At 34.9% G+C, this 18,032-nt stretch overlaps 1 protein-coding gene and 1 long non-coding RNA gene across 2 annotated transcripts in view; both read right to left on the bottom strand.

The window, feature by feature from the left end:
- Positions 1–3,479, bottom strand: part of adgrg11 (adhesion G protein-coupled receptor G11) — an 11,328-nt gene extending 7,849 nt beyond the window's left edge. Inside the window, exons 1-6 of the mRNA XM_016526810.1 lie at positions 3,281–3,479; positions 3,084–3,164; positions 2,293–2,394; positions 1,998–2,126; positions 1,750–1,800; positions 1,436–1,504 (exon numbers count right to left, since the gene is read on the bottom strand). Coding sequence (XP_016382296.1) covers positions 1,436–1,504; positions 1,750–1,800; positions 1,998–2,126; positions 2,293–2,394; positions 3,084–3,164; positions 3,281–3,479 — 631 coding nt within the window. The remainder of the gene's footprint in view (positions 1–1,435; positions 1,505–1,749; positions 1,801–1,997; positions 2,127–2,292; positions 2,395–3,083; positions 3,165–3,280) is intronic.
- Positions 3,480–16,977: 13,498 nt separating this feature from the next.
- The window catches only part of LOC107719429 (uncharacterized), a 4,561-nt gene continuing 3,506 nt past the window's right edge, over positions 16,978–18,032 (bottom strand). Inside the window, exon 3 of the long non-coding RNA XR_001637513.1 lies at positions 16,978–17,284. This is a non-coding gene — a long non-coding RNA (uncharacterized LOC107719429). The remainder of the gene's footprint in view (positions 17,285–18,032) is intronic.

Genomic DNA, 18,032 nt, shown 5'->3' with positions numbered 1-18,032 from the left:
CATAAAACGTTCAAAAATGTCAATATGTGGGAGTAAGAGAAGAGCAGACATATGGATAAATCTGACGACGCAAGAGAGAACTCAGTTCGGTCCGGTTTTCTGAGCGCACACACTGAAGCATAAACACACAGAAAGCGCGTCTCACAGCACACAAGTACTCTCTCGCGTCGCATGAACGCAGAATTACACACAAAATGATGTCGAACTGTCCGTTTTGACGAGTATTCACGTAAACACAGTTGATTACATCTTAAGTGAACATAAACAGTAGGGAGAACATGTATCAGTACATTGCTTCCATTGCAGCTGTGCATTCGGTTTTAAAGGGATAACAGCCTAATTTAGTTGCTATTGTCCGAGCCATTGATGTTAATCAAGCAGCAAAAGAAAGACAGAAAATCACGCACTGCTCTTGACTTGAAAATTTTAGTAGCCCTAAAGATTAATCTAAATTTATTTATAGAAATAAATATGTCTGCTTGAAAGAATGAAGAATATGGTAAACATGTTGCTATAAAGAATGCATAATTAGCCTATATAACCATTGGTATTTCATTAAAAAGAAGACCATGTTCTTGTTCTTTATGAGAAGTGGTTTTATCTCATTTTAACACAAAGGCATGTTGTGTGTCACCGCAGTTAAATCGGTGTCTATCATGATAAAACCTTAATATCAAACCTATATAATGAGTTTGGAAATTTTAGAGAAATGCTTAATTAAATGCACTGTAACTAAACCCATTAGATTTTAGCCGACTAAAGTTACTGTAGATTTAATCGACTAAAATCTTATGATATTTAGTCGACTAAAACTAGACTAAAACTAAAAACAATTCAGATGACTAAAATATGACTAAAACTAAATGGCATTTTAGTCAAAAGACTATGACTAAAACTAATTCAAAATTTGCTGTCAAAATTAGCACTGGTTTACAGTCATTGGGACAGCAGATATGACACAGGGATAGATGAGATAAATCCCTTGTGGAAAGCCCCAGTCTCCCATATTTTTAAAATGATTTCTATTACATTATTAAGCGCAGCAAGTTATCATGGAAACTTCCTGAATATGGTCATACATTTTATAACAAATAATATACCACTAAAAACCTTACTAGACTTGAAAGCATACAAGAAAAAAATACTTACGCAGCTGCCGCAGCATCTATCTCTGTTTTATTAGTATTGAAATTATTTGAGGGTGCCTTAATTTTTGGCGTATCTTGAAGAGGACTTCCACACTTATAACAAGTTGCAGTTTTATTATGGATCACAATACTGTTTATATTACCTTCTTCACCTACATTATCACATGTGTAAAAACATAAAAATGAAAAATAAGTAAATAATTAAGAGCAATATGCAGCACTGGGTTTTAATGACACATTTAGTCAGTGAATAAAGCAAAAATAGGCATATTATACCACGTTCTTACCTTTACAGCTGAAATCATATTGTGCATTCTTACACGTCTGACTGGGATTCAGGCAGGTCATATTACACGCTTAGAAATATAAAACAAAAAAGAGCAATATTACAAGTTATGCAAATAATACAGCCATAATATTGCATGTACAGTATACTATGCAAATAATTTATAATGTTAATGTTAAAATGTCTGTTAAGTCTGTCACTGACTGTGCTACAACAGATTGATTTACCACTCCACTTACAGGAATTACTCTTTTATTAGTCTAATATATCTTTAATATTAATATAATGCGTAGAAGTTTTTGTAAATATACTCACCATATCCCACATTCTCAAAATATGTAGGCGTTTGGTGGGTCCAGTTACAACCTTTAATAAAGAGAACAAAAATATTTTTCTAACTATCAGATATTATCTGCAAAAAGCAGAACTCTTGTAATACAGCAAGTATGTAGTGAATAAATTGAAACTGGACATTTTAAAGAAAACTACAGATTGTTGTCATACATTTCTAAAATCACAGGTTACCAAATGCATGGATGCAAAATGACAGATCTTTCATTTACCTTTTGTAATCCAGTTTGTCAAAGTGTCATTTCTACATTTCCCTTCAATTAAACAGACAAATGTGGGCATAACACATCTGCTTATGTTGAGTTTGTAAGGTGGGTGTCTTGATAAAGTTACACCACAGTCTGCAAAACAACAGGTTAGAAAACAAGGTTATTCTGTTTTAATACTATAATGTTATTAAAAATAAATAATAAATCAGATGAATTTCTAAAGTAAATCCACAGGGTTCATTATTGACCATGGCGCTAGCAAGAGAAAGCCTCTCAGCCCAAATACTCTCAAACTCACCACTACTGTGTGTTGTACAGGATGTGTTTGTACTGTGTGTTGTGTTTCCTGTACAGAATGAATTTTCAACAATTGGAAATACAGAGATTTTGAATAGGTTCTCTGTTGAAACAAACAAACAAAAAAAAACAATCATTTTAAATACATACAACTAACCCAGCTAATTGGGAATGTTCTCAGAAATTTTAAGTTCTCTCAAAGTTATGAACAAATAAATGTTCTCCAGTAACGTTAACAGAACATTCGTTCAAAGTTAGCTGGTCTTTAATAACATTCTCAAAACATTATTTATACATTGTTCATAGAATGTGTTTTTAAAACATTTCAGTTGGAATATTTTTAAATGTTACTACTTGTTTCAGAAAGTTCAGAGAACATTCCAGTAATGTTTTTATTAATGCTTGTAATTTTGAACAATTTTATAACATTTGCTATATATATATTTCAAAGTTAGCTGGTCTTTAATAACATTCTCAAAACATTATTTATACATTGTTCATAGAATGTGTTTTTAAAACATTTCAGTTGGATTTTTTTAAATGTTACTACTTGTTTCAGAAAGTTCAGAGAACATTCGAAAGTAATGTTCCAGTAATGTTTTTATTAATGCTTGTAATTTTGAAAAATGTTATAACATTTGCTATATATATATAAAAAAAATTGTTTTAAAACTGAACGCATTGTGGTTTGCTTTGATTTGGTTTTGTGATGAAGACATGCAAAAAAAAAAAAAAGAAAGAAAAAAAAAGTACATAAGTATGTAAGCTTTTCTCTTTTAATTTAGTCCTCACCTGATGATTCATTAGAACCGCACTGAAGTGAGCTCACTGCTTTGCTCTGTAAAATACCCCATTTATCACCATTGCAACTAGCTGTACAGACAAATGATAAACAAGTTGTCCACTAAAAAGTGATTTTTATTTTATAGAAGTTTAATTAACACATTTGATTCTCATTCCCTTTCATGAATGTGTCTGATTTGAATCACCTGTTTTCATGTATCCTTTGAAACCACATGAACCCAGTATGAACATATCCATCTTCTTATTATTTCCATTTTTTGTGCATGCAGATGTTGAGTGCAGAGGACAAACAGGTTTTGGAGGGGTATTACCTGTGGAATCTCCTGCAGATATGCAGAAAAGGGCAGATAAAATAAGCAGGAGGCCACGAATGTTCCACTTCATCCCTGACAGGATCTCCAGGTTCCTCGATAACATCTGAAGAGCAAGAAGAAAGGTGTAAAACATGAAATACACCATGTTTTGCTTTTAAACTCAAATGCAAATGATAACAACTGTCAGTAACATTTAGGAAAATCCCTAAAAGGATTACAAATTTTTTTTTTTAATGAATGAAGCAAGTTTTCCTGTAATTTTTAAGTATAGAATATGGCATACAGAATAATTGTCCATAACTGTTTACCAGTTAAGACAAAATTGTGTGGGGCTTCAGGTGTCATTTGCTTCCAGTTATTATATCTGTACAAAAACAGTCCATTATGCTGCTTGATATAGCAAACTTTCATAATTATAAACACTGGTTTGCAGCACAAATAGTTTTACTGTTTACTGCACTGTTATTCTTCTAGTAGTCATTTACCTGTATCGACTAATGTCTCACACATTCACAGAAAATAGCTTATTTCCATGTTGCAAAATAAGGTGGATATCTTATTATGTCCTTTTTTCGTTCTATACTTTGTTGATTCAAGTTTATGTAAGTTGTTCTGGCATGAATAAAGACAAAAAATAAAAATAAGGTGGATATGTGCAAGGGAATGAATTACAAAGAATAACTGATCCAAACTTTTATTATAATACTTTACAGTAAAGTGTGTCCGTAGACATGTTTTTGAAAAAAAAAAAACCTGTGCCCACCTGTGAATTATTCAATTTGTTGTAACTTTTATATTATTTTTATGTTTTAGTCCAAGTGATACAAATAGTGAATGTAGTAAATGTTATGTAACATTTAATCAAAGGCCATAAACCTGTGATGAAATAAACAAATCAACTCCCAGTTCCAATGTAGTGAGGTACATTTATAGGTTTGCTCATAAGTCTGCTCATATGTAAACGTGTTATGTGAAATGGCATATTCAGGACAGTACTAAAAAGACGAACACACCATTTTTATGATCCCTCTTATTTTGTTAAAACTATTAACATTTTGCATATACTGCAAGGGGTAACATTTAATCAAAGGCCATAAACCTGTGATGAAATAAACAAATCAACTCCCAGTTCCAATGTAGTGAGGTACATTTATAGGTTTGCTCATAAGTCTGCTCATATGTAAACGTGTTATGTGAAATGGCATATTCAGGACAGTACTAAAAAGACGAACACACCATTTTTATGATCCCTCTTATTTTGTTAAAACTATTAACATTTTGCATATACTGCAAACTTATGTGTAAACTTATGAGCAGAACTGTACATTTAGCAGATACTGTTATCCAAACTGATTTAAGGAAATGAGAAAAAGCACAAACAATTTATCACAGCCACAATGCAAAATATTTTTGCCACAATGCAAAACTTCAAGACTAAACCAGAACAAAAGTGTAAAAATCATTTACTGAATCATGGTTATTTTTGTCTGTACTCTTAAAAATAATTGGCATCTATGATTCCATAAACAAGCTTTAACATCCATGGATTGACCTTTCCACTCCACAAAAGGTTCTTTATAGTGGAAAGAGATTCTTTAGATTTTCAAAATGCTCTTCACATTAAGAAAAATAAGGTTCTTTTAAGTACTGCTCACTCAAAGGTTCTTTGGGGAACTCAAAATGGGAAAAAAAAAAAACCTTTTAGAACATTATTTTTTTAAGAGTGTACTTCTAAGATAACTGAAACAAACTTCTTACCTGGTGAAGAGTCGTTGAGTCTTTCCAAATACTTTTCATTTCATGAGATATAGATGGTACATAATTTTGCATGTAGCATTTCCTACCTCCCCCTGTGGTTTTCTGTTTTTGTTAATCACATCTCTGGATGCAAATCAGCTGTAAGAGAACAATGGGATGAGACAGTCACTCTGAACAGCCATATTCTTTACTGTTAGATGATTATACTGTGACCTCAGTAAGCAAAAGAGCTTGGATAGGTTTTCATGGTTAATCTTGTAAAATTGCCTGTAAATTAGGGCTTTGCAATTAATTGCATGCGATTGTCATGCGCATCTCGTCAGTAAAGCCGAATCGCCTGCGATAATGAATGCGATATTGCCTAATTGTCAGTGAACTACGGCTCTGTGTAGTAAATGCCGATCCATCTGAAAGCAGGTGATGGAGATTTACTACTAATCACGGAACCGGCTTTACTGATGAGATGCGCATGACAATCGCATGCGATTAATTGCACAGCCCTACTGTAAATGTGGTTTTTATGCAGCCGGACAATAAAACACACGTTGAGCTGCATACACATGAGAAGAGACATCATTACATGAACATAAGCATCGACAAACATTATAGAGAAGCAAACAAGATAATATTGGGAAAAAAAAAATTTCAAACAATTTCAAATGTTGTAGTTTTAGATGAATGATTAATTAAAATAGCAATGATCTGAAATTGTGGTATATTTCCTTTTTTTGGTGTTTCATGAATTGTTTTGTGCTTTCTAATAGATTTTATTGTTTACATTTTGCAGACAAGTTAGTATAGCTGAATAATCTGTTATTGATTGGCAGGTTTGCATTGTGACTACATGTACTTGCGGTGCTGGGTCAACATGTTAAAGGGATATTTCACCCAAAAATCCGCTTCGTCATGCCTGGAGCTGATCCGTGCTGGTCGCTGAGGAAATACATCAACCATCATCAACATCAGCCCGGGGTCGTCACATGTGGTTGCCGCAAGCTTTTCAGACCGATGAACTTTGTAAAAATCGACTCATTTCAGAAAGGCGGGGCATAGAGGAGAAACAATAATGTACAGTATGTGGAAAATAATGTGTTTTTTGAACCTTAAACCACATAAACACATTTCATTACACCAAATACACAAAATAATGTTCTTTTTAGCAACATCATATGACCCCTTTAAAATAGTCCATGTGACATCAGAGGTTCAACCGTAATTTTATGAAACTATCTCTCTTAGTTCATTGTCTGTATATTCTGGTTCAAATAAGTAAGGCTGGGCAAAAAATAGTAAGTCATCCTCTCTGTTGAAATCTTCAGACGTGTTTATGATGACTGTTTTATGTTCAGCGTGCATCTTCTTCTGCTTGTAAACAAGGCGCAGCGCATCTGTCAGAACGCCGACTCCTGCATCAGCAGCACTACACGCTCGTGAACACGCGTCGAAGACTGACATGAAAGAGAAAAATCATTGAATGAAGTCGTTATTTTTGTTCTCTTTGCGTACAACGAAGTATTCTAATAGCTTCATAAAATTATGGTTGAACCACTGATGTCACATGGACTATTTTAACGATGTCCTTACTACCTTTCTGGGTCTTGAATGTGTCAGTTGCGTTGCTGTCTATGCAGGGTCAGAAAGCTCTCGGATTTCATCATAAATATTTTAATTTGTGTTCCGGGTTTGGAACGACATGAGGGTGAGTAATTAATGACTGAATCTTCATTTTTGGGTGAACCTTCCCTTTGAATGAACTGTTGTTATTTCTCCGGTGAAAACGTTCAACTTTTTTAATTAATGTCTCTCACGTTGGGTAAATTAAAGTAGTTAAAGTGACTAACTGTGACATGTTTTCTCACGTTGGGTAAAGTAGTCAAAGTGACTACAAACTACAAAGTTTGTTACTTTAACTACTTTACTATCTGTGACACTTTCTCCCATGCTGGGGTTAAAATGCAAAGTATATGACATCACGGATGTTTTGCCATCACTGCCAGTTTCACCATCAAAAGATCAGTACAACCGTCTGCCACAAATAACAGTTATGTCCTTCTTAGGAACACAAATACGCCCCTCAGGAGCATCTGTTGCCTAACAAGGTATTAGTAAAAACAAGCCCTGTGTTCATATCAGTATCACAGTGCGGTAATAGGAATTCATCTGTTTAACAAATGAGGAGTGTCACCACAGAGGACGTCAGCCAAACAAATGAAACCTTGTGAGTTTACAGTCATGTGGACAGCCACATTTTAAAAGGCTTCGTGTTGAACTGAAGCGCATATAGTACATACTGTATATAGATGATATACAGGAATATTGATGATAATTATGATAATTTTACACTATATTGGAGCAGGCACTCATGATTTGCTATACATGTGGTTCTTTTTTCAAACATACATTCCTTGAGAAGTACTTTACATAAAAAAATGAGTCAGAGCAATTTCAGTTTAATCATGTTTGGGCAAACATAAGCAATTCTGTTTAATTCTGTTTGCATATTGTCAGTCAGCTTATTTGGATTATTTAAAATGACTCATTTTGTTGTGATTCATACACATCCTTTGTGTTAAATGGCATAATGGATCAATGCTGGAAAAGGTTCAGTTGAGCTCATTTTGTTCAACTTTTTCTTTTCTTAGCGTTGGATAAAAGCGTCTGCTAAATGACTAAATGTAAATGTAACTTCTTAATAATTTTTGATTGTTTTGTTTTTTGTACATAATAAATGTTCAGATAATATGTGGAGTGATCTGTATTACTGTATACTACACGATTGTACTGTATATTGTATAGTGACCTGACCTTAACCTTAGCATGGTCATATTCTCAGCTCATAAAACAACTTCGATAACAGTGTTTGAACCTATAAAACCTACTGTATCGTATTTAAAACACAAATTTCTATGGCTAAATTATCAACATGATTATCAACAAACCTTTGCTGAAAAACCTGTCTTGCACTTCATGCCTTCTGTCGTCTATACTTTTTTTAGCGAGTAAACGGCCTTTTAATCTAAGCGTAAAAATGTCCACCTTCAGGTCATGGATCACGCGTCTTCTTTTTGCTGTGAAATATATTTATAAACATGAAAATATTGTTTTATATTGTTAATAATATTTCAAGATGAACACTTACTTTATTGAAGCAACTTACTTGATTATCCATATTTCCATATTATTTTAGAAAAATCATGTTCAAATGTGAGCATTTGAGAAACATTTATTTGTTCATCTCTCAATCATCATTATATTGCATTGCATTATGTTTTTGACACTACAGAGCTTTGATCATAAAACTAAGCATTTAAATATCATCTTATTAAGACATATTATTGGGATATATAGAGTGACAACTAATATTTATGTGCATTTTATGTAAATAGTCTGATAGATACACAGATCTCACTTATTTACATTACAAGCTACCAGAATTTCATCTTACTTTTTGGCCATAGAAATATCAGCATTGCACCAAATTGCATATTTTTGCTCAGTTTGGGCCTCTCAATAAAACTGAGGTGTTTTTTCCTTATCGAGCTTCAAATTCTCCTATTTCATAGGCTACTATATGAGCCATAAAAGCATGGTGCATCAAAAATGATACTCAAAAAACAACAACAGCAAAAAAGATTTTTCTGACTATTATTTCATATGTCAGGCTTTACATGGTTAAGTATCCATTAACCATCATATTCTTGTTTGCGTTGTGTTCTGATGTTCTGAACATTCCTATCTTTTGTTCAGACTGTCGGTCCAAATCCGATTTTTGTGCATATCCGATTGGAATCCGATCATATATAGCAAGTCTGAACGGCAAAATATCACATGAAATCTGATTTTTACAAATCCGTTTCAAGCCACATTCATACGTGGTTTGAAATTCAAATCGCATTTCTGGAAATCCGTTTCAGTCTGACCACTCAGATCGGATTTTACATAGCTTTTTTTGCCTGTCAACATGACGTAAAAACGTAGTTAGACATTGTTTGTGGAAAACATGCTGAATGTCTTTGCAGAAACAAGTTGTTGTTCAGTGGCGTACCGCACATCTGTGAGGCCCCCCGCAAACGAGATGGGGCCTCTCCAGCAGTGATGTCATGTATGAAATGTTATTATGCACCTGCTGCAACATACTACTGAGTCCGTCTCCCCCAGTTACATAACTGATTTAACAGTAATGAATGTGGTAAATTATCATTGCATCGATGCATTTGACGTTATTATTGAATAACATTATATAGGCTATATAATGTGCATTTGATATCGCTTTTTAGTCAGACTGAAATCCCTGCAGCAGGAGGATCCTTCAACAATAATAATACACAAACATCTGTTATAGGCCCCCAGTCTACATATTTTAATCGTAAGCTCAATAAAATTCATAATGGCCAGAACATGTCTCAGTTCAAACATGGCCTACATAAGCATCGCTAAATGCAAAGAAATTATACAAGCAAAATTCAAGTCATGCAGTAAGAAAATGAACAGTAATACTTTAGGATATATGAAACATTTTGACGATTAACTTATTAACTTATTTATTCTTTTTATCAACTGATTCCCACAAACAACCAAGCAAAACGCTATCGAATTATTTGCGCTCTCCGGGCATTTGCGCAAAGTCTTTCACTGCGCTTTAATGTCGATGCATGGGCATTCTCAGTACTCAGAAGAGTTCAACTGGACAGTCTGCAACACTGTGCTCCGGAGAAATGTCTTGATCACTTTCAATTTCGAGAACGAACGATAGCAATTGCATGGCAAAGTCTGGTGACAAGTCATCATACTGAACTGCTAAAGCGTTCGCCATTTGAAACACGTCGTTGTCAAAGAAGCGCAGCAGCGGACCAGGGCTCAAAAACACAGTTTGCATCATCAAGGTGTATCCACCTTTTTCTTCAACGCGGAAGTAAGCCTATGGGTGAGACTTCCGGTTCTTTAGCCGCTATAGGGAAATAACGAGAAGAATAACAATGTGCAGTAAACGGTAAAACTGTTTGCACTACAAACCAGTGTGTTCATAGAAGATAATACATTCAAATAATATGGTAAGACACACCAATTTTCAATATCAAGCAGCAAAAGTAAGCGGTTTTGTACAGCTAAAAATAGCTGGACGCGGATGAGACCGGAAGCTAGACCCATAGAATTTACAAATGGCCGCGCCCATTTTTACGGCAAGAAAAAGGTGGATAGCTATACTGAATTTGCTCTTCTAATGTGTCATGGTCTTTCTGGACTTTCTGGCACAGAGCGTCCCACCACACCTGGTCCGCAACACACCGCACCATAAACCCACCAGCTCATTATGCACAGAGCAATTTCTAAAGGCCTGACTCATCCGCTTTCCTGGCAATATTTGTTGTGAAAATTCACAAGGTCGCAACTTTTGGTCGCAAATTACTGACACTGGGAAACATGACTTAATTCCATAGAAGCCAAGAAATTCTTAGTATGAATTGAACTTATGTCTCAAATCATTTTTAAAAGTTGTGTCTTCAATGTGGCGTTGAGGTAAGCTTTCTGTGCATTCCTGTCCTGATTTACCGCAAGACTGAGCTTTACCATCAGATGTGGTTTCAATTTCTTTATTTACATGTTGTTAAGACTGGAGAGGCAGCAGTAGGAACGTATTTACTGTAACCCAAACCCAAAGTGTAAAAAATTGTCAAGGTAAGACATGCGGAATTTGTGAAATATGTTTCCATGGCTGTGGACTGTATGAAGAGGATTCATTCAATGATGGGAAAACAGTCCCTCTGTGTTTCACAGCCCATAGAAATGTAACATGATAGGTTTGTTAGCAAGTGTTTATTTTGGGCAAAGCAATAAATGTAACCCTCAATCATACGGCATAAAAAGCACAATTACAAGCTGCCACAAGCAACGTTCAACGAACAACAGCAAAGGAACCGGCATTTAACACTGAAGGAAACGTGTGTGTGTGTGTGTGTGTGTATTTTAAACTCTGCAACCACAAGAATTGGATGCATTTTACCGTTTTTCCACTCCAACTGTTACTCGTCTTTTTTGAATCCGCTTTGCATAGTTTTTCCTACACTCACAGACAGCTTTAAATGTACCGCAAAAACACGCACAGGCACACATAAAAATGCAATCATTAAGACCTACACTTCTCAGTGTACCGTGGGAGGACTCCAACTCTGTCAGGATAGTGGATTTGGCTATATTAAATACTTTCATTAAAAAATTTCATTATTTCTGTGGAAAAATGAAGTTAGGCAACGCAGATTTGTGCAAAACATTCTCGCCGCTGGATTGTTCTGGTTCTCAATGAGCCTCAGACAGTGGAGTTTAAATGTGAGAGTCGTCCTGCCTTACCTGCAAAAGCCTGTTCCATTGTGGAAAGTCACACAGGTAGCATTGTTGACACAGGGCTTCACAGGGTCCACACACTGCAGAGCTGTGAAGAAACATGAACACATCAGATCAGGACTGGCTCAATTAAGATGACAAGAAGTACTGTGCAAAGAACCAATAACAGCAAACTCAAAATTAATACTAGAAATGAACCAGTATAGAAACACTTGGGCTAGACAATAGAGATTTTTTTTATTACACAGAACTATGGTTAAATCAAATATTTTTTCATAATGACAGACTAAAATTTACTGATTACTGTCCATACAGTATCTATGGTCATAACAGCAGTTACTTTTCAACTTGAACGACACTCTTGCGCACGTCAATGCTACAGATTAGATATGACAAATTAGACATTTTGATCAAATATTTGTTGTTGGACATTAAATTTACGCAGGAAATTGTGTTGTTTTTAATAAAAACTAGTTTGCTGTACTTTGGTATTATTAGATTAAATTGGAACCTGCTGCCTATCTGTATTTTATCAACAAGCAAACACCATATGCCAATGTTGTTACATATTATATTGAACATTTATGAGCGTATATATCACAAAAATAGCATATATATAGATCTTTCCAGTAATAAATATAGCTACTGACGGCAAATGACTCTTTCAAAAATGTGTTCTGAAATATAAAGTACTTACCATATGATATTTTAAGGCAGCAAATAACTAGAAGGATGACTTTGCCCGAAGAGACACTGGGTAATTGGCCCATATTTTGAGTAAAATCCAAAGTCACCATCTTAAAAGTCTTAAAATTATCTTCTAGAGTCGAAAAACATATTATAATAGTGGTGTACAGCACATCTGAGTCCCCTGAAAAAAGCCCCTCCCACCAGCAGTCATATGAAAATTTATTTTGCATGATTTAAAAGTAGCCTAATGAATGTGGAGCATTATCAGTGCATTGATGCATTTTATGTTATTATTAATTAACATATAATTAGCTATATAATGTTCGTAATGATTCTGATAACACTTTCAGTCAGATTGAAATCCCTGAAGGAATAGCCTTAATATTTAGTCCATGAAGGTGGAGGCAAAAGTGCTGCTGCTTCGATTTGATTATTTTAGCAATAGCAGGAGGATCCTTCAACAATAATAATACACAAACATCTGTTATAGGCCCCCAGTCTACATATTTTAATCGTAAGCTCAATAAAATTCATAATGGCCAGAACATGTCTCAGTTCAAACATGGCCTACATAAGCATCGCTAAATGCAAAGAAATTATACAAGCAAAATTCAAGTCATGCAGTAAGAAAATGAACAGTAATACTTTAGGATATATGAAACATTTTGACGATTAACTTATTAACTTATTTATTCTTTTTATCAACTGATTCCCACAAACAACCAAGCAAAACGCTATCGAATTATTTGCGCTCTCCGGGCATTTGCGCAAAGTCTTTCACTGCGCTTTAATGTCGATGCATGGGCATTCTCAGTACTCAGAAGAGTTCAACTGGACAGTCTGCAACATTGTGCTCCGGAGAAATGTCTTGATCACTTTCAATTTCGAGAACGAACGATAGCAATTGCATGGCAAAGTCTGGTGACAAGTCATCATACTGAACTGCTAAAGCGTTCGCCATTTGAAACACGTCGTTGTCAAAGAAGCGCAGCAGCGGACCAGGGCTCAAAAACACAGTTTGCATCATCAAGGTGTATCCACCTTTTTCTTCAACGCGGAAGTAAGCCTATGGGTGAGACTTCCGGTTCTTTAGCCGCTATAGGGAAATAACGAGAAGAATAACAATGTGCAGTAAACGGTAAAACTGTTTGCACTACAAACCAGTGTGTTCATAAAAGATAATACATTCAAATAATATGGTAAGACACACCAATTTTCAATATCAAGCAGCAAAAGTAAGCGGTTTTGTACAGCTAAAAATAGCTGGACGCGGATGAGACCGGAAGCTAGACCCATAGAATTTACAAATGGCCGCGCCCATTTTTACGGCAAGAAAAAGGTGGATAGCTATACTGAATTTGCTCTTCTAATGTGTCATGGTCTTTCTGGACTTTCTGGCACAGAGCGTCCCACCACACCTGGTCCGCAACACACCGCACCATAAACCCACCAGCTCATTATGCACAGAGCAATTTTTAACACCACTTACTAATATAAAAATATAACACAATACAGAAATAAAAATGCTCTTTTTTTTTTTAATTGAAAAAATTTAAAACTCTTTACATTACAATTTGTCTTTATATGGCAAATAGTAAACAATTTTGAAGAATTTCTACACAGCTCTTTTACATAGAAGGACAGTTTAATATCACTAAAGTTAAATACCTACCAAAATATCAGTCCATAACAATGCACTGCTCTAGAAGACTTGGAATGTAGTGCAGAATGTGGACTGTTTTTATGGTGTGTTTCTATCATAATAATTTAATTTAATAATTTATGCATTTAGCTTTTATCCAAAGCGACTTACAGTGCATTCAGTCTATACATTTTTTACCAGTATGTATTATTATCAGTATTATTATGTATCAGTAGTATTTTACCTATTATATTTGTCCTTTTGCAGGAGCTTGACAGCTCCTGTCATTTTATCGAACAGAGCTATGGAAAAGAGTATAAAAATTCTTATGATGATGAAAAATACAGTAAACAGTAATACTGTGAAATATATGTTACAATTTAAAATAGCTGTTTTCTATGCGATTATAAAATATAACTTATTCCTGTGCTCAAAGCTGAATTTTCAGCATCATTACTCCAGTCTTCAGTGTCACATGATCCTTCAGAAATCATTCTGATTTGCTGCTCAAGAAACATTTCTGATATCAATGTTGATTACAGTGTTGCTTCATATTTTTGTGGATGTGATCTAACTTTTGACCGCCAGTGTATAAAATAATGCATGTGAGCTAATTAGCAAATTATGTTTTTATTATAATACATACATCACTTTCCTCTGCACTTGAATGCGAGAGTCTTCAGATTTACAATGTTCTAGAGTAAGTCTGAAAATTATATTTTAGAGTTTTATGAAACATTTTGCTACATTAATGTTTATGTAGGCTACATTGTGACGAATAACGTAAATGGCATTAAAATCTGAGGAATTCGAAAAGGCCAGTAGTAGTTTGCATCCTTGAAAATTAATCTTTCGTTTAACATTTTTTTATCGTAAACAGTTACTTAACGTAAAACTTTGCGCGTTCATATTCTGGATAGCTGGACGCGGATGAGACCGGAAGCTAGACCCATAGAATTTACAAATGGCCGCGCCCATTTTTACGGCAAGAAAAAGGTGGATAGCTATACTGAATTTGCTCTTCTAATGTGTCATGGTCTTTCTGGACTTTCTGGCACAGAGCGTCCCACCACACCTGGTCCGCAACACACCGCACCATAAACCCACCAGCTCATTATGCACAGAGCAATTTTTAACACCACTTACTAATATAAAAATATAACACAATACAGAAATAAAAATGCTCTTTTTTTTTTTAATTGAAAAAATTTAAAACTCTTTACAATACAATTTGTCTTTATATGGCAAATAGTAAACAATTTTGAAGAATTTCTACACAGCTCTTTTACATAGAAGGACAGTTTAATATCACTAAAGTTAAATACCTACCAAAATATCAGTCCATAACAATGCACTGCTCTAGAAGACTTGGAATGTAGTGCAGAATGTGGACTGTTTTTATGGTGTGTTTCTATCATAATAATTTAATTTAATAATTGATGCATTTAGCTTTTATCCAAAGCGACTTACAGTGCATTCAGTCTATAAATTTTTTACCAGTATGTATTATTATCAGTATTATTATGTATCAGTAGTATTTTACCTATTATATTTGTCCTTTTGCAGGAGCTTGACAGCTCCTGTCATTTTATCGAACAGAGCTATGGAAAAGAGTATAAAAATTCTTATGATGATGAAAAATACAGTAAACAGTAATACTGTGAAATATATGTTACAATTTAAAATAGCTGTTTTCTATGCGATTATAAAATATAACTTATTCCTGTGCTCAAAGCTGAATTTTCAGCATCATTACTCCAGTCTTCAGTGTCACATGATCCTTCAGAAATCATTCTGATTTGCTGCTCAAGAAACATTTCTGATATCAATGTTGATTACAGTGTTGCTTCATATTTTTGTGGATGTGATCTAACTTTTGACCGCCAGTGTATAAAATAATGCATGTGAGCTAATTAGCAAATTATGTTTTTATTATAATACATACATCACTTTCCTCTGCACTTGAATGCGAGAGTCTTCAGATTTACAATGTTCTAGAGTAAGTCTGAAAATTATATTTTAGAGTTTTATGAAACATTTTGCTACATTAATGTTTATGTAGGCTACATTGTGACGAATAACGTAAATGGCATTAAAATCTGAGGAATTCGAAAAGGCCAGTAGTAGTTTGCATCCTTGAAAATTAATCTTTCGTTTGACATTTTTTTATCGTAAACAGTTACTTAACGTAAAACTTTGCGCGTTCATATTCTGGACTCTTCTGCAGAGTTTGATCTCATCGCTGTCTTAATTCATAAGCCAAGTTAAACGTAAAAATATCCACTTCGATTACGGTGCGGTTGTCTTAGTGTTTATGACGAGTGAAATGTGAGAGAAACTTGCCTGGGTGTTGTTTAAACATCGCGCCACGTATTAAAAGACTTGTTTCACGCGCTTTTCCACTCCACACCAGTGTTGCCAAGTCCGTGGTTTTCCCGCGGAATTGGGATATTTTAACACTGTTGCCGCGGGTTGTTTACACGTTCGCGGTTGTGATATTTAGCCTCTGGAATGCGAATTTTACCAGAAAATTAACCATGGTTTTATTGTAGTAAAAGTGTAGTAACCATGTTTTTTTTGGAGTATTGATTGCCATTTGTATAACCACAGTTTTACTACAAATACCATTGTTAAATTATGGTTAGTGTAGCAAAACCACGGTTTAACTATAGTAACCATGTTTTTTTTGGTTTTATTTGTGGTAAAACCATGGTTAATTTCCCATTCACCATTTTTACCCCCCACCCCACCCCACCCCAATTATTATATGAGCTAAAAGAAATCACACTGTTTCGTTAATATTATGTATATTTAAATATATTTTGGAATCAACTTTCAGAAAGTCTGAGCGTGTACATGGTTCTTTTTTCATGAAGAGATAGTAACGCAGATATTTCGATGCAGTGTGACGGTATCACCAGTAGAGGACGCCATAACATTTTTCTCTAACACTGTGAAGTCAATTAATACCCTGAAAGACATTGCTGTTTTTTTTTCATAAAAGGAAATAAAGTTTAAATTGAGATCTGACTTAAAAAAAAAACAGATTTTGAGTATTTAAATGTGAAAAGAATGTCCAGTGCTGGCAAAATATGTTCAGACTGATTAAAGTCATTACAGGACACACATAAATGGTGGTTTGGCATTTGTATAGGAACACCCACTGTATGACACAGCTGAGAACAAAACTGCTTATCTCACACTTCACACCTCAGGAATGTGTGCTGCTTTCTCTTCTATTTTTAGAGCTCAGTTGAGTTTGTGGTACTGTGGTGGTGGGACATCTGTTCTTTCAATGAACTCAAACACACATGCAGGTGGCTCAACACAGGAGATCCCGGGGGACCCAATTGGATGCCAGGCTGCAGTTTGCTGACATCACCCTGTCACCATCTTCCCCTTGGGCTCCGGCTGAGGATGGAGTAGTTTCCTTTGATCCAGAGCTCCTGTTATTGACATCATCTCTGGGATTTCCAATAGTGATTCATACACATACACATACCTATATGCTTGTACAGAAGCTTGATTTATGAAATACTCTGGCTACTTTACCTACTGTTTGCAGCTACCAGTAAGAGTTGCTGTATGTTGTACTCCTAGCTGCGTTTAACACATTTTACCATCTTTTTTTACTTTTAAGAGAGCAGTTTCCTTATATATTGAAGATTTGAGTAAATTTAGGCACAAGCCCTAGATTATTGCCATTGTGGCTAACAGTTAAAAGAGTTTAAAGCAGCCTGCTGTATTAATGTTTTGGAAAGTAATCCAATTAGCTTGTAAATAAAAGAGACTTTATTTATTAAACTGATTATATTTATCCAGATCATTGAGATGGATCATTTCTTTGTTCTTTCTGATTCAAATTTGACATTAATTTTAAAATCTTTGACTTAGGAGCATGAGTCTTAAAGTTGTCACAGCATTTTTAACAGTACAAACCTCATAATAATGAAGGAAAGTAGATGATAAGTAATAAATAATAATATGTCAAAATTTGTCACATAAGGAGTGACATGGATTTCCTAGTCTAGTAAGAGTTACAAAGGCACCATCGAGAGCATTCTGACTAGCTGCATCACTGTGTGGTATGGCGCCTGCAACGCGTCCTGCCGCAAGACACTTCAACGCATAGTGAGAGCAGCTGAGAAGATCGTTGGTGCCTCTCTCCCCTCCCTCCAGGACATTTACAACACC

The sequence above is a fragment of the Sinocyclocheilus rhinocerous genome, unplaced genomic scaffold, assembly GCF_001515625.1.
Source record: "Sinocyclocheilus rhinocerous isolate Xijiao unplaced genomic scaffold, SAMN03320098_v1.1 scaffold303, whole genome shotgun sequence".
Classification (NCBI taxonomy): Eukaryota; Metazoa; Chordata; class Actinopteri; order Cypriniformes; family Cyprinidae; genus Sinocyclocheilus; species Sinocyclocheilus rhinocerous.
The sequence above is the reverse complement of the archived record's forward strand: the minus strand, read 5'-3'. Positions and strand labels throughout refer to the sequence as shown.